The 24,467-nt window shown below is 42.4% G+C and overlaps 1 protein-coding gene across 2 annotated transcripts in view; it reads right to left on the bottom strand.

Annotated features, from left to right (window-relative positions):
* The window catches only part of LOC137346645 (uncharacterized), a 102,255-nt gene that overhangs the window by 20,651 nt on the left and 57,137 nt on the right, over nucleotides 1-24,467 (bottom strand). For both annotated transcript variants that reach the window (XM_068010288.1, XM_068010278.1), the window contains exons 14-18: nucleotides 22,893-23,000; nucleotides 5,000-5,066; nucleotides 4,027-4,173; nucleotides 2,125-2,211; nucleotides 901-1,087 (exon numbers count right to left, since the gene is read on the bottom strand). In XM_068010288.1, the coding sequence (XP_067866389.1) occupies nucleotides 901-1,087; nucleotides 2,125-2,211; nucleotides 4,027-4,173; nucleotides 5,000-5,066; nucleotides 22,893-23,000 (596 nt within the window). The remainder of the gene's footprint in view (nucleotides 1-900; nucleotides 1,088-2,124; nucleotides 2,212-4,026; nucleotides 4,174-4,999; nucleotides 5,067-22,892; nucleotides 23,001-24,467) is intronic.

Below are 24,467 nucleotides of genomic sequence, written 5' to 3'. Positions count from 1 at the left end.
GCAAAGTTGATAAAGTTTTCCAGTTCAGGGCGGGAGCAGGAAACAGCACCGATACAGTCACCAATATACCGGAAAAAAAAGTTGGGGGAAGGGAGCCTGAGTAGGACTGGAACAAGGAATGTTAGACATATCCCACAAAAAGACAGGCATAACTAGGACCCATGCAGGTACCCATAGCAACACATTTTACTTAAAGGAAGTGAGTGGAGTTGAAGGAGAAACTGTTCAATGTGAGAACAAGTTCAGCCAGGCGGAGGAGGGTGGTGGAGGATGGGGACTGGTTGGGCCTCTGTTCAAGCAGAAGTGGAGAGCCCTCAAACTGTCCTGGTGGGGGATGGAGGTGCAGAGAAATTGGACGTCTATAGTGCAGAGGCAGTTAGGGCCAGGAAACTGGAAATTGTCAAAATGACATAGGGCATCAGAAGAGTCACGGATGTCGGTGGGAAGAGACTGGACCAGGGGAGAAAAGATAGAGTCAAGATAGGAAGAAATAAGTTCAGTGGGGCAGGAACTGCCAGGACAGTCCGGTTTGTGGATTTTAGGAAAGAGGTAGAAGTAGGCTGTCTGGGGTTACATGACTACAATGTTGGAAGCTGTAGAGAGAAGATCTCCAGAGGAGATGAGGGCAGTGAGTGTCCTGTGGACAGTAGCTTGATGTTCAGTGGTGGGGTAATAGTCAAGGGGTGGCAGGAAGAAGTGTCTGAGAGTTGGCACTCAGCCTCTTCAAGGTCATCTAGCTCCACTCTGTGCCTGAATACAGCGAACACTTTCTCTTATTTTCTCAATGAGTTCAGAGAACACTATTAAGAAGATGCTATCACAGTATCCTTGACAAGTGACAGTGCTTTAGCATGACAACAGACAAAAATAGAAAAAGTTGTTCTGCACATAATGCATTACCTAGACCTATCTCTTTTCTTGTAGTCATCTGTCGAGTCCCATCTGCTTTTCCGTCTTCGGTCTTTATCTCTGTCAGAATGTATAATTTTTTCTCTCTCTCTTTCTTTTTTATCTTGCTTAACAGATTTTGTCCGCTTAATAGATCGTTCCCATTCATCTCGCCAGTCTTCTCCAGAATGTCTAGCGTCTTCAAAAACATTTAAAGAGTGATTATCCAGCTCAAGTAACATACTACAAAGTATATTACCATGACAACGTAATGCCAATTTTATGGTTTGAAATGGCAAACCAAGGACTAGGCTTTATTTCTAGAGGAAAAGAATTGAAAAGTAGGAATGTTATGCTAAACTTGCAATGAACTTTGGTTAGACCACACATTACTGCGTGCAGTTCTGGTCGCCATATTATAAAAATATACAGAGACTGGAAAGGGTGCAGAGAAGATTTACACGCATGATAGCAGAAATGTGTGGGTATACATATCAGGAAAGGATGAACGGGGTGGGTCTCTTGAAAAAAGGTGGCCGAGAGGCGTCGTCATATAGGTCATTAATATTATGAAAGGTTTCGATATGGTGGATAGAGAAAATGTTTCCACTTGTGGGAAAGAACCTAACTAGAGGCCATCAATATAAAATAGCTACCAGGAAATCCAATAGGTAATTCAGAAGAAACTTCTTTACCAAGAGTGATGAGAATGTAGAACTCGCTAGCACGGGGAGCGGTTGAAGTGAATAGTGCAGATGCATTTAAGGGAGGCTAGACAAGTACGAGGGAGAAGGGGATAGAGGGTTGCGATGATAGATTTAGATGAAGACGGACGGGAGGAGGCTCAAGTGGCGCATAAATGTCGGACATGGACCAGTTGGACGGAATGGTCTGTTTCTGTGCCATACATCCAATGTAATCCTATTGCTTTTTCACTTCTGTTGGAAATAGTGCAAAATCCAGATAAATCAGCAAATAGTAAGACAAACAAAAATGCAATTCTCTAACTACTAGGAGATGCAAAACAAAAACAGCTTCCCATCTGCTTTTCCCTGCAGGTAGTAAATTATGGTAGAACAAAGCTGCATGCGCCACTTGTGGTCTGCGTGCTAGAACGTGTACACCACTAACCCAGCTTTACTTTTTCTTGGATTTTGTCTGAATCCTAGATATGACCATACAGACTTTTAACTGAATCGATATGATAATAATAGAATACTTTAAAATATGTTCTACCTTTCGAGCTTTCTCTTTTCCTCGTCTGGTCACGTTTACTCGTTGAGGAGACGTGTCGAGAATATTTGGAATCTGACCGAGAACCAGCTGAAACATTGTTGCAAAAGATTCTTAGCATTGCTTGCGAACTGGTAATACAGCCTTGAGTCAGGGATTATTTCCTCCAATTAAAACACTGAGAACAAAGTTGTCATTTTTGGCCCCCATCACAAACAATCCTCCACCTGCCATAAGTTTCAGTTCATCATAACCTCTGTTCCTCATATCCTATCCCATATCGAATGCTACTTACCCATCCATCATCCATGTCCTCGCTAAGCTATACAGACCTTCAAGGCCAAAATTTTTAAATATTCATCCTTATTTTTAAATCCGCTGCAACTTCACCCCCTCTATCTCTCTTTAAAACCCTTCTTAAAACTTCAATGAAACTTTTGGTCATCCCGCTTAGTTTTTCCTTTTGCTTCTTAAGTGCCTCAAGGTGCACTTCATGTTAAAGGGTCTATATAAATGCAGCTCGTTGTAAACCTGGTGATTGTTATGGCAGATAAGGGATAAGGATGCCAGGCTTGGGAACATTCAGAGGAAATATGAGAATCTCTAATAAGGTATCAGCTGAAATGTTTTGGCAGTGGTCTACCAAACTTCACAATCCATACCTGCCTTACTTTGCCAGCATGCAGGACATGACGACTGAAGGTTCTCACGCTAATGGTAGAGCAGAGGGAGGCAGAAAAATCAAATTGGGGGGGAGGGGGGGGGGGGGACAGGGCAGGGAGCTGAACCAGAGAATTTTCACTGTGATGCAAGGCTGGGGAAGATTACTAAATAGGGTTGGAGAGGGGGCAAGAAGGCATGTGAAAGTGAAATCAAGTATTTCAATGTCAAAACGTCAATGGATAGGAGCCAGTGCTGGTTTGTGAAGGGATAAGTGATGGGTGTGCAAACTTTGTCCAGGATGGAATACAGTCATACAACTCTGCAGGGCTTTGTGTAATGTGCAACTAGAGAAACTGGTGACTGAAAAAAAATAAGACTCAAAGTGGAATAAACATGGATGAAAGTTTCAGCAATATTGACGTTAGATAGGAATACAGCAGCACTATGGAGATTTTGAATGGTTGTTGAGTATGGCACCCTGCCTGACAATCCTGCCATCAGGAAGTGTGACTACCGTGGGCAATTCTCTCCCCTGTAATCAAAGTTGCCTACAGAAAAGTTCTACTATTTGTATCTCCTTTAAATTTTCTCTTCCTATCTCTCCCTTGAAGAGTCCATGCCTTTTTCTTCCCTGCATTTCTTTATGTTTATACTATTGTACTTGTTTTGCAATTTTTCTGCAGCCTTGTTACTTTCTTATTGCAAGTGGGAGGGGAGCAGGTCACTGTACAAGCCAAAGGAGGAGGCTGTATAAATGAGGTAAAATGACCAAGACAGAAGTAGGTACGTGTGACTGCAGGGAACAGATAGTGCCTCAGCAATCTTCAACTACATGCTAAACTAGAGATTCAGAAACACTGGGGCCAGGGTTAAGAAATAGTGAGATGCTATGTTTGTAAATATAAGCAGGCCTAAAATGCACACAACAAAGAATAGGCCATCCTGTTGCAGCAGGAAGTAGCCATGTTGCATTGTGGTGGTGCTCTCTGACCTCAGGTTACTCCTATGTAGATATTTAGCTCTATTCAGGCAGTACAGCAATCAGGCGAATGGCCTACTACCAAGCCGGAGCCTGTATTGGTTTGCAACAGTTTCTAACAAATGAGAAAACACAGCTAGCTGGATTCCTCATATTTCCACCACTCCAGCCACAACAAGCTGCAGAAGCATGCTTCCCTCTGTCGCATAGTAAATTGAATTTTGATTGAGACAGGGATATTGTAATACTGTAGACAAACATACCTCTCGAGGCACTTGTTCTGCTAGATGGTTTTGAACTTGTGCTAGCAAAAGCCCTTTTTGTTCTCATATCTGGAGAGCGAGACTTTTCTGTGTTAGGGCTCTGGTCTTGGTCAATACTACTGTATTCCATATCTGGCAGTTGATTTTCTAAAATTAAAAGAACTCATTTGTTAAATAATGAAAACTTAGCTAGTCAAAAAAACACACCAAATAAAATCTGACAACTTCAAACAGCATCACTTAGCAGATCAAACAGAGAACACAGCTCTGGTCTTCTAAATGCTTCAATACATCTGTTTATGGCAGACTGACTTGAGAATCATTAGTTTATCAGCCATGATAAATTGCTTGTTGAAGAGCTCCTCCATTCAACTGGAAAGCTCCCCTGGCTTCTACACCCCCTGATGAAACTGGGGCTGGCTGGTATCACAATGCAGATGTAAAAATAATCAATGCACAGATCAGTCAGCCGTTATATTTACTGTCTGTACTGCCACCATTCCCTTCCAGGTGATCATTAGCCATTATGCATTCAGAAGGCAAAGCATCAGTGAAATTAGGTAAAACACTTCTACAAAGGGTGGCAGAAGTTTGGAACTCTCTTGCGTAAACGGCAATTGATGGTAGAGGAATGGTTAATTTTAAATCTGAGATCGATAGATTTTTGTTAACCAAAGCTATTAGGCAAAAGCAGATAGATGGAGTTAGGTCGCAAATTAGCCATGATGCCATTGAATGGCAGTACAGGCTCTGGGGCTAAATGGCTGACTCCTGTTCCTATGGAAGTTGCATCAAGCTCAATTATTCCACTTAAGTATGTAATATGAAGTAAATACTAAATCATTTGAAACATGTACTACTGAGATGAGTCACGAGAATTTAAATAACTGATAATGGAACATACAGACACCTTCATATTGTTTAGTAAGCCTCTTAATGTCTAAACTAAAAGTAGCGAATGCTGGTGCTTTACCATCTTCAGATCTTTTCACAGCAGCTATCCTCTCACTAAGTGCAGGTCCCTCAAAATCTCGGATAACCTGGAATTTCAAGAAATTTCACTTTTAAGAGAAAACAATGTTAGCCAATTCTGCTCTATTAAAATATTAATTTTAGTGCATTTGAAAGACAAACAGCATTTTTTCTGTTTTTCTGTAAAGCTTATTATTGCTAGAGAGCAGCACTTCTATCAATAGTTCAATGTACAGAAAAATCCTCTTAAATGACATGTTCTCAAATTCATTATATCGTCAAGAATTAAGCACAAATTATCTTTGCATCCTTGACCATATGAGTTATGTTTGGTCTGGTTCTGGGTGGGTAAATATATTCAGTCCAAAGGTAAATTGTCACGACCTTCTGGATTGGCAGTGCCCCACCTGGTCTTTACTCCCACATGTGGTAAGGTACCAGGACCAATGGCATTGCTATAGTTGATTTTCAAACAAAACTAAATTAAAACCAAGTTGCAAAACCTGAGGACCTGAGGGAATAGTGGGGTAGAACTGTAGTGTGGAGGATGCAACAACTCGTATTTATATATTGCCTTTAGTGTAGTAAAATATCCCAAAGCACTTCATAGGAACGTTATCAAACAAAATGTAACTATGAACTACATAATATATTAGGTCAGATGATCAAAAGCTTTATTAAAGAGGTAGGTTTTAAGAAATAAAACAGAAAAGGAAGAGAGGTGGTGAGGTTTTGGGAGGGAATTCCAAAGCTTAGAGCTTTGGCAGCTGATTAAAATCAAGGAAGCTCAAGAGATCAGAATTGGAGGAGTGCAGCTATTTTGGAAGGTTGTCAAGTTGCAGAAGATTAGAGATGGGGAGGGGCAAGGCAATGGAGGGATTTCAGAACAGGCATGAGAATTTTAAAATGGAGGTGCTGCTTAACCAGGAGCCAAAATAAGTCAACAAACAGAGAAAATGGGTAAACAGAACTTGAATTACACAGGCAGCAGAGATTTGGGAGACCTCAAGTTTACAGTGGACAGAATGTGGGAGGCTGACCATGAGGGTGTTGCAATAGTCAAGTCTACAGGTAACAAAGGCATAGATGAGGGTTTCAGCAGATGAGCTGAGGCAAGGTCAGGGTTGGGTGATGCTATGGGAGGTGGAAAACTGGTGGTCTTAGTGATGGTGGAGACATGTGGTTGGAAGCTTGTCCTGGGGTCAAATACGACACCAATGTTAAGAAAAATCTTGTTCAGCCTCTGACTGTTGTCAGGGAGAGGAACGGAGTCGGTGACTAGGGAACGGAGATTGTGGCAGGGACCAAAGAAAATGGCTTCAGTCTTCCCAATATTTATCTGGAGGAAGCTTCTGCTCATGTAGTATTGAACGTCAAACAAGCAATCTGACAGTTTAGAGACAGTGGAGGGATTGAGAGAAGCATAATTTGAAGGATGAATACAATTCCACGGTGGAAATGGGGTCAGTCATGTTTCAAATCCTAAAAAGACTTTTAAATATGGTTATTTCTGAAATTCTGATTGCTTTAAATTGATCACTGCAACAGCTAATCTAGATGCATATCCCCAATATAGATACATAGAGAAAGACATATGTGGTGGGGTGCATCTTGCAATAGTAGCTGCACAAGGATTTAAGTTCAGGGACAAAAACAAGAAATGCTGGAATCACTCAGCAGGTCCGGCAGCATCTGTGGAAAGAGAAGCAGAGTTAACATTTCGGGTCAGTGACCCTTCTTCGGAACTGACCCGAAACGTTAACTCTGCTTCTCTTTCCACAGATGCTACCAGACCTGCTGAGTGATTCCAGCATTTCTTGTTTTTGTTTCAGATTTCCAGCATCCGCAGTATTTTGCTTTTATTTAAGTTCAGGGGTCAGTTTAAAAATCCTGAAACCCCTGTCTTAATATGTCCCAATCAAGTTACAATACTTGCAGCTAATTTTTTTTTTAATCCCGCGAGGCAAATCATAAGAAGTCTTTGCAATTCAAGCGGTTCATCAGCTTAAATGAAACAACTTTCAACTGAAAGTATGTCCCAAGGATCCCCTGGTCAGAATCCCAGAAATTTCAGCTCAGGAGGCAGCACCCACCCCAATGAAGCGGCACCTAAATGAAACACCAGACAAAACTTAAGAGCACATATGTCACAAAGGGAAATAAACACTAGGGATTCACACACAATACATTTATTCCTTGGAAGTCTGTTTGCACTGAAGTTAGCATGCAGAGAATGCTCTTACAAAGGTGTGTCAAGATGTTTCATCAGGTGCTATGAATGCGATATTTAAAATTGCCTGGAAAATATGCGTATTGTAACAGACAGCAATGCTGCAGAGGACATGTAGACAAGACTGTTCATCAATGAATACAATTACAAGTTAAGCGGTGTCCTGTACAAGAGCTAGCTAAATGGCTCTCAGCCAGCACAAGTTCTGTTCTGAACCACAGCAATGTGGTTGACTCTTAACTGCCTCCTGAAGTGGCTTAGCAAGCCACTCAGTTCAAGGGCAATTAGGGTAGAGGCCTGCTCAGGTCGGGAAAAAGGAACTTGACCCGAACCACAGCGGACCAGAGCCCGAGTCCCTCCCATTTTGCCCCGAGCTCGACTCGACCATCCTTCCTACTCAGAACGTCTAGGAAGCTGCAGTGCATGCGCGATGATGTCATAGTGATGTCACTCGCTCACTGCGCAGACTCAGTTTCATCCCGGACTCCCAGCTCATAAGTTTTTAAAATTTCAATACTTACCAGCAGAGCACTTAGTATGTGTGACCTGACCCGAGCCCGAAAGCTGTACCTGACCCGACACGTCGTCAGGTCCCGTTGGGTTTGGGTCGGGCAGCAGGCCCTTAAATTAGGGATGGGCAACAAATGCTAGCCTTGCCAGTGACACACAAATCCCATGAAAGAATTTTTAAAATTCAGTAAAGCATCAAAAATACTACTTCAACATGCTAACAATATACTTAATGACAACTCTAACAGATTCCAATATCTCAACTATTCTTAACTGGTGTCCTGGTATTGTCGTCATCAGACCTTGAAACAAGGATGATGTCTGCCAGGGTTTATGATTTGTGTGTTCTCAGGTCAATCAGGCGGCCAATCCTGGAACCACAGGTCTTTGCGCAGAAAGGACAAGTTTTGCCCTGAGGGTTCTCGAGCCAGGGTGCTGCTCTCTCTCCTTCCGCTTTCAACGCTTCTCCGCAGCAGAGTTTATGCAGTCAGTTTTCGACTGTGTTGAGGTCTGTTGGATGAAGTGTTGCCACATAGCACGGTTAGTGGCAAGCTCTTCCCATGCACCGATGTCAATTTGCCCCCTTTTCAACGAGGTTTTCAGTGTATCCTTAAAACATTTTCTCTGTCCTCCTTGAGATCGGGTGGCATCTGTAAGTTGTGAAATGTCCTGGGATACCACGCAGTTGTTACCAACCACAGCTCTAGAAGATAGCCCCGATCACGCAGGAGCTACCGTGAGACCTGCTTTGTGGATCAAATAGGGGTGGGACAGTGGGTTGCTTTAAAATGAAGTCATCACGATAGATGGCAGTTGAACACAGACTTGCAAATTAGATGATAAGCAAATTGAACACAGAGTGGAATCACCTCCTGTTTATGTCGGTAATGCCACCATGCAAGACTGAAAATGGTGCAATAAGTTGCACGGTCTCTCCTAGAACTTCAGGAATCCTGCCAATCTATAAAATTGCAAAGTTTACTTATGTTGGTGAGAAAGGATACAGAATTGCTTGATCAAGCAAACAAGGTATCTATAGGCAGTTAACTGACTTATGTTGCTTATGCCCCACCTCTCCCCCCTGGAAACCGGAAATGATTGAGCCATAAGTGTTCAGTACCTGCAATACTGTGTGAAAGAATCTGCTGCAGATCCATTTGGAGCATGCGGCATAATTCCGTCATGATGTCCATTATAAATCATTGTCCTGGAGGCACTGCACCTCTGACAAGTGTTGATATTTTTGGTGCAGAGGTATCAGAGGGTGGTGTAGAGCATCTCTAATTAGTCTGAAGTAACTCTACTGGCACTCCGTTTCTGTCAAATAGCACAGATTAACAGGGGAAACCCACTGTGTCTACTCCTGGAGCTGTTAGGGCAATCGAGGCAGTATAATTACTGCCACAAAGACTCCTGAAAACAAAGTGACAACAAAGGGGAAAGAGCCAGAAGAAAATGCAGAAATAGTCTATTAAATCCTCTTACTGGCTTTATTAATTAACTGCTGTATCCAGCTCAATCCCAAGCAACCTGGGAAGACAATTTCATATGGGTGAGTATATCTCAGTTGGTGTGGGAAAGTGGGTTCACACTAACTGTGTACCTTAATGTCTTGGACTGTTTGTGGGATCAGCACAAGATGAGTTAAAACAGCTTTCTGCTCCGTGAAGCAGGCCTAGAGCAAGGATGAGATGAAGAATTATTGAAGGAATCTGTGCAGGCCATTCATCCATGTCTTGTGGATCTGGGGAGATGCTGGTCTGGTCACTATATTTATAGTAACGAAGTGACTGAAGAGCTTAAATGGACCATATAACCATGATAACAGGATGATTGAGGGGTTGACTAATTGGGCGGCACAGTGGTTAGCACCGCAGCCTCACCGCTCCAGCGACCTGGGTTCGATTCTGGGTACTGCCTTTGCGGAGTTCGCAAGTTCTCCCTGTGACCGTGTGGGTTTCTGCCGGGTGCTCCAGTTTCCTCCCACAGCCAAAGACTTGCAGGTTGATAGGTAAATTGGCCATTATAAATTGCCTAGTGTAGGTAGGTGTTAGGGGAATTGAGGGGATGTGGTAGGAATATGGGATTAATGTAGGATTAGTATAAATGGGCAGTTGATGGTCAGCACAGACTCGGTTGGCCGAAGGGCCTGTTTCAGTGCTGTATCTCTAAATAAAGAACAGTACAGAACAGGAACAGGCCATTCGGCCCTCCAAGCCTGCGCCGATCTTGATGCCTGCCGAAACTAACACCTTCTGTACTTCCGGGGCCCATATCCCTCTATTCCCTTCCTATTCATATATTTGTCAAGATGTCTCTTAAACGTCGTTATCATATCTGCTTCCACCACCTCCCCTGACAGCAAGTTCCAGGCACTCACCACCCACTGTGTAAAAAAAAAAAAAACTTGCCCCTCTCATCCCCTCTAAACTTTGCCCCTCGCACCCTAAACCTATGTCCTCTAGTAACTGACTCTTCCACCCTGGGAAAAAGCTTCTGACTATCCACTCTGTCCATGCCACTTATAACTTTGTAAACCTCTATCATGTCGCCCCTCCACCTCCGTCGTTCCAGTGAAAACAATCAGAGTTGATCCAACCTCTCCTCATAGCTAATGCCCTCCAGACTAGGCAACATCCTGGTAAACCTCCTCTGTACCCTCTCCAAAGCCTCCACGTCCTTCTGGTAGTGTGGCGACCAGAATTGCACGCAATATTCTAAGTGTGGCCTAACTAAGGTTCTGTACAGCTGCAACATGACTTGCCAATTTTTATACTCTATGCCCCGACCGATGAAGGCAAGCATGCCGTATGCCTTCTTGACTACCTTATCCACCTGTGTTGCCACTTTGTGACCTGTGGACCTGTACGCCCAGACCTCTCTGCCTGTCAATACTCCTAAGGGTTCTGCCATTTACTGTATACCTCCCACCTGCATTAGACCTTACAAAATGCATTACCTCACATTTGTCCGGATTAAACTCCATCTGCCATTTCTCCGCCCAAGTCTCCAACCTATCTATATCCTGCTGTATCCTCTGACAATCCTCATCATTATCCGCAACTCCACCAACCTTTGTGTCGTCCGCAAACTTACTAATCAGACCAGCTACATTTTCCTCCAAATCATTTATATATACTACAAACAGCAAAGGTCCCAGCACTGATCCCTGCAGAACACCACTAGTCACATCCTTCCATTCAGAAAAACACCCATCCACTGTTCCCCTCTGTTTTCTGTGACTGAGCCAGTTCTGTATCCATCTTGCCAGCTCACCTCTGATCCTGTGTGACTTCACCTTTTGCACCAGTCTGCCATGCGGGACCTTGTCAAAGGCTTTACTAAAGTCCATATAGACAACAATAAAAAATAAATAAAAAAAATAAGCGAGCGCATCATACTGGCTCTATGTTGATATATTCAATATCACATATGTATCTGTTGATGTATTGTGATTTAGTGGTAGTATGTATGAAATATGGAGATCAAACGTAGAATTGGTTTAACAGTTTTGAATGTACCACTATGTTGTAGTCACACTGGATTGTGGAGCGTGGCTTAATTGAGCACTCATGTTGGATCGTGTAACATGAGTCATTAAAGACCTGATTCAGTGGTTGTTACAACTGATGTCTGTGTACTCTGGTATTTAAAGTAACAAAACAAAATTAGATCATAAAGTAGCCCCAACAAATGCATGAACGAACATCGGAATGTGCTCAAGTATTTGCAAACATCACCAGCCAAAAGTGCTGATGAAAGGTCATCGACCTGAAACATTAACTCGGTTTCTCTCTCCACAACTGCTACCAGATCTGCTGAGTACTGTTAGCACTTTGTTTTTACTTCAGATTTTCAGCATCCACTGTATTTTGCTTTAGTGTTAAATGGACCTGGCCTCCTCCCAAGGTTCCCAGCATCATAGGTGCCACTGTCCAGCCAATTTGGTTCACTCTAAGTGACATTAAACAAATGAGTGAACAAGGCACAACAAAATCTATAGGCCCAATAAACATCCCAGCTGTAGTGCTGAAAACCTGTACACCAGAACCAGCTATCCCAAACTCCACCAGTCAAGCTATTCCAATGCAGCATCTACCCAACACACAAAAAGTACAGCAAATTGAACCTAGTTATTTAACAGCTTCCTTCCACTCATCGACAAAGCGATGGAAAGAGTTACTAATAGTGCCATCAAATAGCACCTAGACACCAATAACCTGCTTGCTAAAGCTCTGTTGGGCTTTGTCATAAGCATTCTGTTTCAGACTTCATCACAGCCTCGATTCAGATGGATGCATGAACTAAAGGGCAGGCAAGATTAAGTATCCTAGACATAAAGGCAACAAAGTACTACACCAAGGAGTCCTACAGAAGTTAAGTAACAAAGTAGTCTTTTGGAAAAATTACAGTAAAGATGGTTGTGGTTGCCGGAGGCCAATCATTCGAGGCACAGGATATTATTGGAGAATTCTCAACTCAACTATTTTCATTTACTTCACTGACCTTCCTTCCCATCATATCATGAGGGACTATTTCCTGATGATTCCATGGTGTTTACTTCCATTTACAACTCTTCAATATGAAGCAGCTCATGCCAGCTTTTTGCAGGTCTTGGACAACACCCACACTGGCGAGTAACAGGTTAATATTCACACCACAGAAAAATGCCAGACAATAATCATATGCAACATGAAAAGGCCCAACTACTTTCTCCCAACCTTCAACAAAACCACAATGACCAGGTTCCCCACCATCAACATCCTAGGAGTCACCATTAACCAGAAACTTAACTGGACCGGATACATCAACATAGAATAGAGGCAGGGCACACTGCAACAAATGGCCCACCTCCTGAACCCTCAAAACCTCGCCACCACCTACAAGGCTCAAGTCAGGAGCTTAATGGATCACTCAGCACTCACCTGGATGGTGCAGCTATAACATTTGAAGCTCAACAGCATCCAAGACATTGTACTCTGCTTAATTAGGGCACTGTGGCTGCAGTATACTCTACCAAAAGGCTGCACTGCAGTCACACTAAACCTACTTCAAAAGTGACTTCTACCATAAAGAGAAGCAGCAGTTCCAGAATCCCCTCCAAGTCACAGACCATCTTGTTATGCAAGCAGCTCTGTAACACAGGAGTTTGTGCTCTATGGGCTGTTCCAGGGACGCACACAGAGATTATCAACTGCTGCTTGAGGACTATAAATTCGGTGAAAGACGCCCTTTGGTCTGCCCGAAACTTGCTGGTCTTCTAGCGCAAAGAGTTGTCCACGACCGAATGTTGCAGACTGGCACATTCCAAGGTCCAGGACTATGTGCTGAGGGACACACTAAAACTTGGGGCAGCCGTGGCAAAGGCTCAATGGGGAAAGGCCACTGTGTAAGGTACCCCCCACCAAGGTGAACTGAGGGGCTGGATCCATGGAAAACCCCTCGGGCTGTATCCAGAAAATATTAGTTTGCTGCAAAAAGTACATGGCAGGTAAAATGAAATTTTACTCACTCCTGTATTGAAGGAAACTGATCTCCTTTGCACTCTTTGTATTGTTGACTTGGTGCTGTTTTGAACTGTTTTGTAATGTAATTTTTAAACATTTTTTAAAAATAAAGTATATTTTGGAAATTAAAAAAAAAAATGGTCACTGCTGGACCCCAACCACTTTTCTCAGGACAACTAGTGATGACCAAATACTGCAGCTTTGTCAGAGTCATCTACAACCTAAAAAAAAAAGCATGCACGTCTAAAATGACATCACCACAACTTATTTTAATTATAGTGAACCTCTTCACTGTTTCAGCAGTGGAAATTCATGGTGTGTAAAATGGGAGAAGATCCACTGTGATCAATGTCTTCCATTTTCTGATCAAAAAATGCCCACTTGGTGCCCAAAATATGGTCATTACAGATGAGAAAAATATGCCCAAAGGAACAAAATGTTCAGTTGGCAAATTCTAAATTATTTCTTACATTGGAAAGAAACTTCTGGCTGTGAATGACTACCAGGATTCAGGAATAGAGGAATTCATCCTATTTGCCTCTTGGAATTGAGATAATTATTTTAATATCAGTTACTGAATGGAAGAAGGGCTCAATCAATATAGAGCAAATAATGCCTATATAGAGACATCACCCTACTTTGCCAATTAGTTGGATGGTCCACACCTAGCCACCTATGATTTGGATAATTCATCAAAAGAAGCTACTTGCCAAAACTATCAGCTGAACATTTTGTTTTTTAAAAAAAAAGCTAGCAGCACTGAAGGTTTACCTCCATTTGGAATCAACATTTTGATGAAGCTAAATAGCAACTATTATTGACCAGAACATTAAAAAATGAAATTGCTTGATCTGTAAACTTGGTTGAAGATAGAGAATATCAGTGTAGATCAAAGGCAACTTTACTTCTGAAGTAGCTTCTGCACCAAATTTCACACACACACCACCCCTGTGCTTGCTGACCCACATTAGCCCGATACCCTAATGCTTCCAATTTAAAATTCTCCTTCGTGTTTAAATACTCAGAAGACCGAATCTATTATCTTTGTTCCCCAATCTCATCCTCGTTTTCAAATCCCTTCATGGCCTTACCTCTCCCTATCTCTATAAACTCCTCCAGCTCTACAAGCCTTCGAGATATCGACACACCTTCAATTCTGGTATCTTGCATATTCCTGATTTTAATTGCCCCACCATTGGCGGCTGTGCCTTCAGCTGCCTTGTCCTTGAGCCCTGGAATTTTCCCCCTAAACCTCTTCGCTTCTACCTCTCTCTCCTCCTTTAAGATACTCCTTAAAACTTAACTCTTTGACAAAGTTTTTGGTCATCTGCCTTGAATTCTCTATGGCTTGTCTAATTTTTTTTTTTTACATATAACTCTCTTGTAAATGCTTTGAGATGTTTTGCTATATTAAAGGCGCTATATAAATGTACTTATTGCCTAATCCCATCATGGCCCCATCACTCCCCACCAGCTCTACAATTGACCCTTCCAAAAACGCTGCCTTCCTTTGACTGTAACCGTGGCATAAAGCAGGCTGGGAGCGGAACAGAAAAGCAAGAAGCTATCCAGGATTGGTGCGGGTTGTGAGCCTGAACTGAATTGGAGGGGGAAAAAAAACGAGAAATTACGTCACAGGACAAGGAATCATGTGGTGTGTGTATACTGGCAAGCTTTTAATTTTCTTTTAATTTAATCCAAATCAATTAAGTGAGACTTTATCGATTAATTGTTAAGAATTAAAAACTAAAGCGAATTTTATAATTCATCATATAATTAGAATCAGTACTCAATTAATCAGAGATAAGGTATGAAGTTAGAAACACCAAGGGATAGTAACACAAAAGTGTTCTGAATTTTTCAGTAAATTAAAATCCAAGTTATTTAGAAAACAGGAGTGCAGTAAAAACATTTCCGTTAACCTCCCTATAAAATAAGTGATATCAACACAAGAGAAGCAGTTGATTGGTGAGTTTTATTTATTTAAGTTGTAGGTTTAATAGTCTAATAAATAGAAATATGGCAGGGCAGCTGAGTCCTGTGCCGCACGCATCCTGTTCCACGTAGGAACTCCAGGACAGTTCCTGTGTCCCAGACAATCACATGTGCAGGAAGTGTCCTAAACTACAGCAGCTCGAGCTTCGGAGCTTGAGCAGTAGCTGGAAATATTGTGGCACATCCGCGACGCTATGTTTTGTGGAGAGCACATTTATAGATGCCGTCACCCACAGCTTAAGGGTGTGCAGGCAGGGAGGTAATGGGTGACTACCAGGCAGTCAAGAAGGACCAAGCAGGTAGTGCAGGAGTCCCAAGCCCATTTCACTCTCCAACCAGTATTCAGTTCTGAATACTTGCATGAGTGATAGTTCCTCTGGAAAGTGCAGCCAGAGCCAAGTCCAGGGCTCCACATTTCATTCAGCTGTACGGGCCAGGGCAGCAGGAAGATTGGAAAAGCAATAGTGAGAGGGATTCAATAATAAGGGGACCAGACAGCTGTTTCTGCAGCTGTAGATATGAATCCAAGATCATATGTTTCCCCCTGGTGCCAGAGTCAAGAACGTCACTGAGTGGCTGCACAGCACTATTGGGGTGGGTGGGGGTTAAGGGTGAACAGTCAGCAGTCAGGATCTATATCAGTACCGACACAGGCAGAAATATGGATGAGGGCCTGCAGGCAGATTTTGGGAGCTGGGAAAGTAAGCAAGCAGGACCTCAAAAGGTAGTAATCTCCAGATTACTCCCAGTGCCACTCACGAGTATAGAAATATGAGGATACAGTAGATGAATGTGTGGCTGGAGAAATGGTGCAGGAGATATGACTTTAGATTCCTGGACATTGGGACCAGTTCTGGGGGAGATGGGAACTGCTTAAGCTGGATGGGTTGCACCTGAACAAAGCCTGGACCAATGCCCATGCAGGGCCATTTTCTAGTGTGATTAAGCAGGGTTTAAGCTAACTTGGCAGGGGCGTGGGAATCAGGAAGTAATACCAGAGGGGAAAACAAGGTGCATAAAGAATTGGGAGAGACAGACAGCACTAGAGTAGAAAATAGTAAGGTACTAAGGTGGAGTCAGAGTGAGAGTAGTAAGGTCTAAATTAGGTTTACTGTGCATCTATGTGAACACACGGAATGTGATAAATAGTGTTGGTGAGTTGCAGGCGCAGTTGGCCACATGGGAACATGATGTGACGATACCGGAGACCTGACTCAAAAAGAGCAGGTCTGGGTATAATATTCCTGAATAGGTGGTATTCGGAAAAGAGAGGAGAGGTAGCTGTACTGATTAAGGCAAACATTACCGTGTTGGAGAGAGCGCATGCTCGAGAGGGGTCAAGGACAGAATCTATTTGGTTACAGTTAAGAAACAAGAGAGAGGTACCATTACACTACTAGGTGTATTCAATCGTCCACTAACCAGTGGGAAAGATACAGAGGTGCTAGAATTATAGAGTAGTTATAATGAGGGACTTTATCCTAATATAGACTGGGATAGCAATAGTGCAAAGGGCAGAGAGGGGCAAGAATTTATGACAGGCGGATAATACAAGTGAGAACCAGGCTGAAAATAGAAAGTTCAGAGGGAAAGTGAGAAAAGAAATAAGTAAATAGAAAGTATGAGAAGAGACTGGCAGCTAACACGAAAGAGAATCCTAAAGTCTTTGATAGGCATATAAATTGTGGTGAAAGGAGGTGTGGGGCCGATTAGGGACTTAAAAGGGGCTCTGTACAGGGAAGCAGAGAGTATGGCTGAGATACTAAATGAGTACTTTGCATCTGTCCTTACCAAGGAAGAAGATGCTTCCCAAGTCATAGTGAAAGAGGAGGTAGTTGAGACACTGGAAAGGCTAAAAATTGATTGAGGTATAAGATAGGATGCCTGTAAAGTTGATAAGTCACCGGGACCAGATGAGATGCATCCAAGGATACTGAAGGGAGGGAGGGTGGAAATTGCAGAGGTACTGGCCATAATCTTCCAATCCTCCTTAAACATAGGGGTGGTGCCAGAGGTCTGGAGAATTGCAAATGTTACACCCTTGTTCAAAGAAGGGTGTAAGGATAAGCCCAGCAACTAAAGGCCAGTCTGTTTAACCTCAGTGGTGGGTAAACTTTTAGAAGCAATAATTCGGGACAAAATTAACAGTCGCTTGGACAAATGTGGATTAATTAAGGAAAGCCACCATGGATTTAAGGGCAAATAGTGTTTAACTTACTTAATTGAGTTTTTTGATGAGCTAACACAGAAGATTGATTAGGTGCTTATTGACTTCCAAAAGGCATTAAATAAAGTGCCACATAACAGGCTTATCAACATAGTTAAAGCCCATGGATTAAAGGAGACAGTGGCATCATGGATACAAAGTTGAGTGACAAGAAACAGACAGCAGTGATGAACGGTTGTTTTCCAGACTGCAGGAAGGCACATAGTGGGGTTCATCAGGCGTTGGTGTTAGGAGCATTGCTTTTCTTGAACTATATCAATGACCTTGACATGAGTGTGAAAGACAATTTTGGGTAACACAAAACTTGGAAGTATTGTGAACTATGAGGAATGCGCAGATATGTATGTGGCAGATGAAATTTAATGCAGAGAACTGTGAAGTGATTCATTTTGGTATGAACAATGAGAGGCAATATAAAATAAAGGATGCAATTCTAAAGATGGTGCAGGAGCAGAGGGATCTGGGGTATTTGTGCACAAATCATTGAAGGTGGCAGGACAGGTTGAGAAAGTGGCTCAAAGCATATGCGATCCTGGGCTTTCTAAATAGGGACACAGAGTACAAAAGCAAGGAAGCTATGATGAACCTTTATAAAACACTGGTTCAGCCTCGAGTTGAACATTGTGTCCAATTCTGGGCTCCACAATTTAGGAAGGATATGAAGGCATTAGAGAAGGTGCAGAAAAGATTTACAAGAATGGTTCCTGTGATGAGGAACTTCAGTTACGTGGATAGAATGGAGAAGCTGGGGCTGTTCTTCTCAGAGAAAAGAAGAAAAGATTTGATTGAGGTGTTCAAAATCATGCGAGGCCTAGACAGAGTAGATAGGGAAAAACTGTTCCCGCTGGGGAAGGGTCAGAAACTAGGGGACACTGATTTGAGATTGGCAAAAGAAGCAACATTGACATGAAATTTTTTTTTAAAAAAAACACAGCAAGTGGTTAGGATCAGAAATGCACTGAGAGTGGAGTGGAAGTAGATTCAATCAAGGCTTTCAAAAGAGAAATTATTTTCAGGGATATAGGGAAAAGGCATGAGAGTATAACGAGGTGAGCTGCTCTTGCAGAGAGATGGCACAGACACGACAGGTCAAATGGTCTCCTTCTGTGCAGAAACAATTCTATGATTGCGCAGCCCCCCTGTGTTCACCTTACCATTGATGGTCATGCCTTCTGACGAATAAGCCTTATGTTCTAGAATCCCCTTTCCAGATTTCCACCTCTCCCTCCTCGTTTAAGGCCCACCTTAAAACACACTTTGACAAGCTTTTAGTCAACCCCTCCTTTGAATCAGTAACCATTTTTGTCTGATTATGCCTCTATGAAGCACCCTGGGGAAATTCGCTACGTTAAAAGGTAAATGAACAGTGGGGAATATTTAAAGAAACAATTCAAAGTGTTCAACAAAAGTAGATTCCGTTCAAAAATAAAAACTTGTCAAGAAAGACTCAACCGTGGCTTACTCAGGAAGTTAAGGAGAGTATTAGACTAAAAGAGGCTTACAATGTTGCAAGGAATAGTAGCAAGACTGAGGACTGAGTGTTTTAGAAACCAAAGGGCCACCAAAAAGCTGATGAAAAGGGAAAAAATAGAATGAGAGTAAAACTAACCAGTAATATAAAAACAGATAAGAGCTTTTATAAGTACATAGTTAAAGTAGACATTGGTCCCTTAGAGGCAGACAGGTGAAATATCATGATGGGGAAATGAGGAAATGGCAGAGGCATTGAACAAATATTTTGTGTCCGTCTTCACATCAGAAGACACAAGTTCCATCCCAGAAATGGGCAGTAGCCTAGGAGCTAAAAAGAGTGAGGAAATTAAGGAAATTATCAGCCGAGAAAAAGTATTGGAGAAACTTGAGGGACTAAAGTCTAACAAATCCCTGGGACCAGACGGCCTACACCCTAGGGTTCTAAAAGAGATAGCTGCAGAGACGGTGGATGCGCTATGATTTTCTAGAATTCCTTCGATTCAGGAATGAATGGTCCCGTCAGATTGGAAGTTGGCAAATATTACACCGCTTTTCAAGGGGAGAGAGAAAACAGGGAACTACAGGCCAGGTAGCCTAACATCAAGCGTTGGGAAGATGCTGGAAGGTAGTAAAGTAGTCTTAACAATGCACTTGGAAAAGCACAGTGTGATTAGAACAATTGAGCATGGTTTTACTAAAGGGAAATCCTGTTTGACAAGTTTTAGAATTTTGAGGATATAACTAGTAGGGTAGATAAAGGGGCACCAGCTGATGTAGTATACCTGGAGTTCCTAAAAGTATTTGATAAGGTGCCACATAAAAGATTAATAGGCATGATAAGGGCTCATGGTTTGGGGGTAACATATGAGCATGGATAGAGGATTGGTTATTTTTTTATTTTAGAGATACAGCACTGAAACAGGCCCTTCGGCCCACTGAGTCTGTGCCGACCAACAACCACCCATTTATACTAATCCTACATTAACCCCATATTCCCTACTACATCCCCACCATTCTCCTACCACCACTAGGGGCAATTTACCTAACAACCTGCAAGACTTTGGCTGTGGGAGGAAACCGGAGCACCCGGTGGAAACCCACGCGGTCACAGGGAGAACTTGCAAACTCCGCACAGGCAGTACCCAGAACTGAACCCGGGTCGCTGGAGCGGTGAGGCTGCGGTGCTAACCACTGTGTCACTGTGCCATTAACAGACAGGAAGCAGACAGTGAGCATAAATGGGGCATTTTCAAGTTGACAGGCAGTGAATAGTGGGGTGCTGCAAGGATCAATGCTGGGGCCTCAGCTATTTACACACAAGATTAATGACTTGGATGAAGAGAGAGAGAGTAATATATCTAAGTTTGCTGATGATACAAAGCTCAGTGGAAAGATAAACTGTGGGGAAGACATAGGCTGCAAAGAGATATAGTGGGTACAAGATGGCAAATGGAAAGTATGAAGTTACTCACTTTGGTTGTAAAAATAGAAAAGCAGAAGTTTTTTTTTTTTTAAAGGTGTGAAACTGGTAAGTGTTGATGTTCAGAGACTTGGGGGTACTTGTACAAGGAACACACAAGGTTAACATGCAAGTACAGCAGGCTATTAGGAAGGCACATGGCATGTTGACCTTTATTGCAAGGGGATTGGAGTTCAGGAATAAAGAAGTCTACTAACAATGTACAAGGCTTTGGTGAGACTGCACCTGGAGTATTGTGTGCAGTTTTAGTCTCCACATTTAAGAAAGGATATACTTGCACTGGAGATGGTACAGCAATGATTTACTAAATTGGTCCCTGGGATGAGGAGGTTGTCCTATGATGAAAGGCTGAGTAAATTGGGCCTATATTCTCTGTAGTTTAGAAGAATGAGAGGCAATCTAATTGAGACATACAAGATTCTGAAAGAGCTTGATAGGGTAGAAGCTGAGAGATTGTTTCCGCTGTTCGGGAGTCTAGAATGCTGGGACACAGTCTCAGGATAAAGGGCTGATCATTCAGGACTGAGATGAGGAGAAATTCAAAGGGTTGTGAATCTTTGGAATTCTCTACCCCAGAGAATTCATTTGAATACATTTAAGGCTAGGATCGATAGATTTTTGGTCTCGCAGGGAATCAAGGGATATGGGGAGAGGGAAAGTGGAATTGAAGCCCAAGATCAGCCATGATCGTACTGAATGGTGGATCAGACTCGATGGGCCACATGGTTTACTTCTGCTCCTATTTCTTGTGTTCTTAAAAGCACTATATAAATGCAAGTTGATGTTCTTCAAGATCTTGATTCCCTATTACAGCGTACTAATAAGAGCACTTTGTTACAGAGGTAGTCTTATTTGTAATGTACACAATCACTTTTAGCACTTTGCCTGTGTAATAAGGAATTAAGAAACTTGAATGCAAGGAAAATATTAGGTAAACTGTGTTTAATTAGTTTACTTTGAAAATACGCTCTCTTCAAGCATTACATACAGGAATATGGTACTAAGTTACAAGTTAAAACTTTAAATATTTATGCTGCTGGTCCAACTTCCAGTATTAGATAAGCAGAGATTTTCTTCAATTAAATATTGGGAACACCAAAGCAATTGTCTTTGGTCCCTGCCATATGCTCCATCCCTCTCTCTAGCCACTTTGAGGCTGAACCAGACTTTTTGCAAACCTTGGCGTACAGAACTTCTAACCCCATTTTCTCATCACAAACACAGCTTACTTCCACCTCTGTAGCATCGCTTGTGCCCTGTCCCAGCTCATCTTCATCCATCCCTTTGTTACCTCTGGACTCCTGGCCAGCCTCCCACCATTCACTCGCCATAAAACTGGAACTCACTCAAAATCTGTTGCCTCTGTCCTAGCTTGCACCAAGTACCATTCACCCATCACCCCGGCCTCATTGACCTATAACGGCTCTCAGCCCAGCAAAGCATCAATTTAAAATTTTCTTCTTGGTTTTCAAATCCCTCCGTGCCTTTCCCCTTCCCATCCTTGCAAGTTCCTTCAGCCCTATAACCCTCAGATTATGGTGTTCCTCCAATTCTTGCCTTGCGCGCATCTCCAATTTTCATTGCTCCATCATTGGCCCCCGTGCCTTCCGTTGCCTAGGCCCCAAGCAATCCCTCCCTAGACCTCTCCGGCTCTACCCATCAGTCCTCAGACCTACCTCTGACAAGCTTTTGGTCATCTGTCCTGTTACCTCATTCTGTGACTTGGCGTCAAAATATTATGGATACCCCTTGTTAAGCACCTTAGGATGCTTTCCGACATTCAAGATGCTATATAAATGCAAGTTGCGCTAAGACAACTTGCTCAACCTTTTTTACTTTTGCATTCTTACTGCATAGGCAAAACAAGTTAGAAAGCTACACAGGTGAAGAACCATGGTACTGCATTTTAACAAATTGCATTTACATAGCACTTTTGATGTATTAAAACATCCCAAAGGATGTCATAGAAGCATCATCAGCCAAAACTTGAAACCTAGCCACATATGGAGATATTAGAACAGGCGAGCAAAATCTTGGTCAAAGAGGTAGTTTTTAACAAGTGTCTGAAAGGAGGAAAGAAAACTAGGGAGGTAAAGAGGTTTGGGGAGCGAGAGAATTCCAGAGCTTAGGGTCCAGACAGCTGAAGGCACAACCGCTTGATGGGCAAAGGAAATCAGGGATGCAAAAGAGGTCAGAATTAGAAGAACACAGTTCTTGGAGGGTCGTAGGGCTGAAGAAGGTGACAAAGAAAGAGAGGGGCAAAGTCATGAACAGATTTGAGAATTTTAAATTTGAGGGGTCACTGCACGGGGAGCCACCACAGATCAGTGAGCACAGGGTCAAAGGCAGCGCCAAGGTAGGGAATAGTATGGTTCAGCCTGACAATAATCAGGCAGGGGGATGGAATTGGTTTTGCCACACTTATGGATTTCTATTGCCCCCAACAATGAGCACTTCATAATGTATACTTACCCTAACCATTCCTCTTCCATCCATCTGCTCAATTTCTGCTGCTTTCTTCTTAACAATTAGTTTGTATTTTCCTGCATTTAATTTCAGTAACTCTGAATGCCGCTTTTTCTGAAAAATAAAGACAATAAACATGCTTTATGCATGGAAAATCACCGATAGGCATAAAAATTGAACATTCTAGCATCGTCCACATTTAACCAAATTTAAAAGTGACAAATAAGATGAATCACATGAAAAATGCTGATTTTGCAAGCAAACTAGTATTGAGTGAGAGTATTTGTTAAGTAGCTTGATTTAAGCGGTAGGACTACACAATATCATACTGATAGGTTGTTCATTTTTGAGCCCCCACCCCCCCCAAAATTAACTTATTTATGCAGGCTATAGGAGAAGTACTGTTGTGTTTTTCATTCAGAAGTATTTCCTTATTGTTCACTTTTAGAACTGGTAACAATCACATCAATAGCAAAGTTGCTAGGTCCCGATAGAATGGCAGCAATGGGGGTGGGGTGGGAGAGAGAGGGAGGGCAGAAAATCATACTCATTCTAATATGCTTTAATGTTCAAAACTCTTAACTTATTACCTCAAATTACTCCCATCACCAGTGCCAAAGCTGTAACCACCAATATGTTACCTCAATCTTTACACAGATCAAACCTGTCTCTCTAGATACAAGCCAGCTCTGCAAACAGAAAATCTATAATTGCACTGCAGGATGCTTTTCACAGTTCAAATGAACATAAAAATATTCTTCAAAATTTGAAGTACATTGCACCCTAATTGTAATAACCACTTTATATGGCTCCTCTTCTGTGTCTGAAATCCTGTACTCATTGTATTTTGCTTCCCCCCGAACACCGCACCCCCCCACCCCCAAGCTAGTTCATCTTGTTTGTAGGCTCTCTTGGTGCTTCAAACAACTAAGTGCAGTATTTAACTACTGAAACCCTGATCTTTGGTCCATCGGAAAAATGTGATAGTTATTCACTTATTTCAATGGCTAAATTTAGAGGAGAAAGCTCATATTATTCAGGCGGTAGATGCAGAACAAAAATCTCTGTCACTAGGATATTAATCTCAGCACAACAGCAACATAGAAAGGCTGCAAATTGAAAGTAGCAAGTGCAAGGTTCACCAGAAAAGTTAAAACCCAGTGCATTTTAGCAAAATTTATAGGCATGAAATGAATCCTCAGTGATATGCAGAATGCTTCAGTATCCTTAGAATTCTGTATTTTTTCAATTTTAGGGCAGCTCAACAGTATATATTTAAGCAGTCATAAATATAACCATGCAACTTCTAAACCAAAGATATCAGATTTAAACCTGCATGGGTTCATCAATTTAAAGTACTCATCCTCAGTAACATCCACAGTTGAAAGGCAATCTAAAGTTCCCATCAAGCATAACATAGAGTCGAATTTTTGCTGTGAAAGCAGCAGCCTTCCGATAGGGAAGTTCCGCTGCCCAGCTCCTGCAATATTACGAGCGGGGGCTCATTTAAATAGAGGGTACGGAGCGGCCACCCCCCTTGACGTAGAGGGGGCAGCTGCCGTGACCCCGGCAACAGCGTCC

The sequence above is a fragment of the Heterodontus francisci genome, chromosome 2 (assembly GCF_036365525.1).
Source record: "Heterodontus francisci isolate sHetFra1 chromosome 2, sHetFra1.hap1, whole genome shotgun sequence".
In the NCBI taxonomy this organism is placed as follows: domain Eukaryota; kingdom Metazoa; phylum Chordata; class Chondrichthyes; order Heterodontiformes; family Heterodontidae; genus Heterodontus; species Heterodontus francisci.
This window is presented reverse-complemented; position numbering and strand designations above follow the sequence as displayed.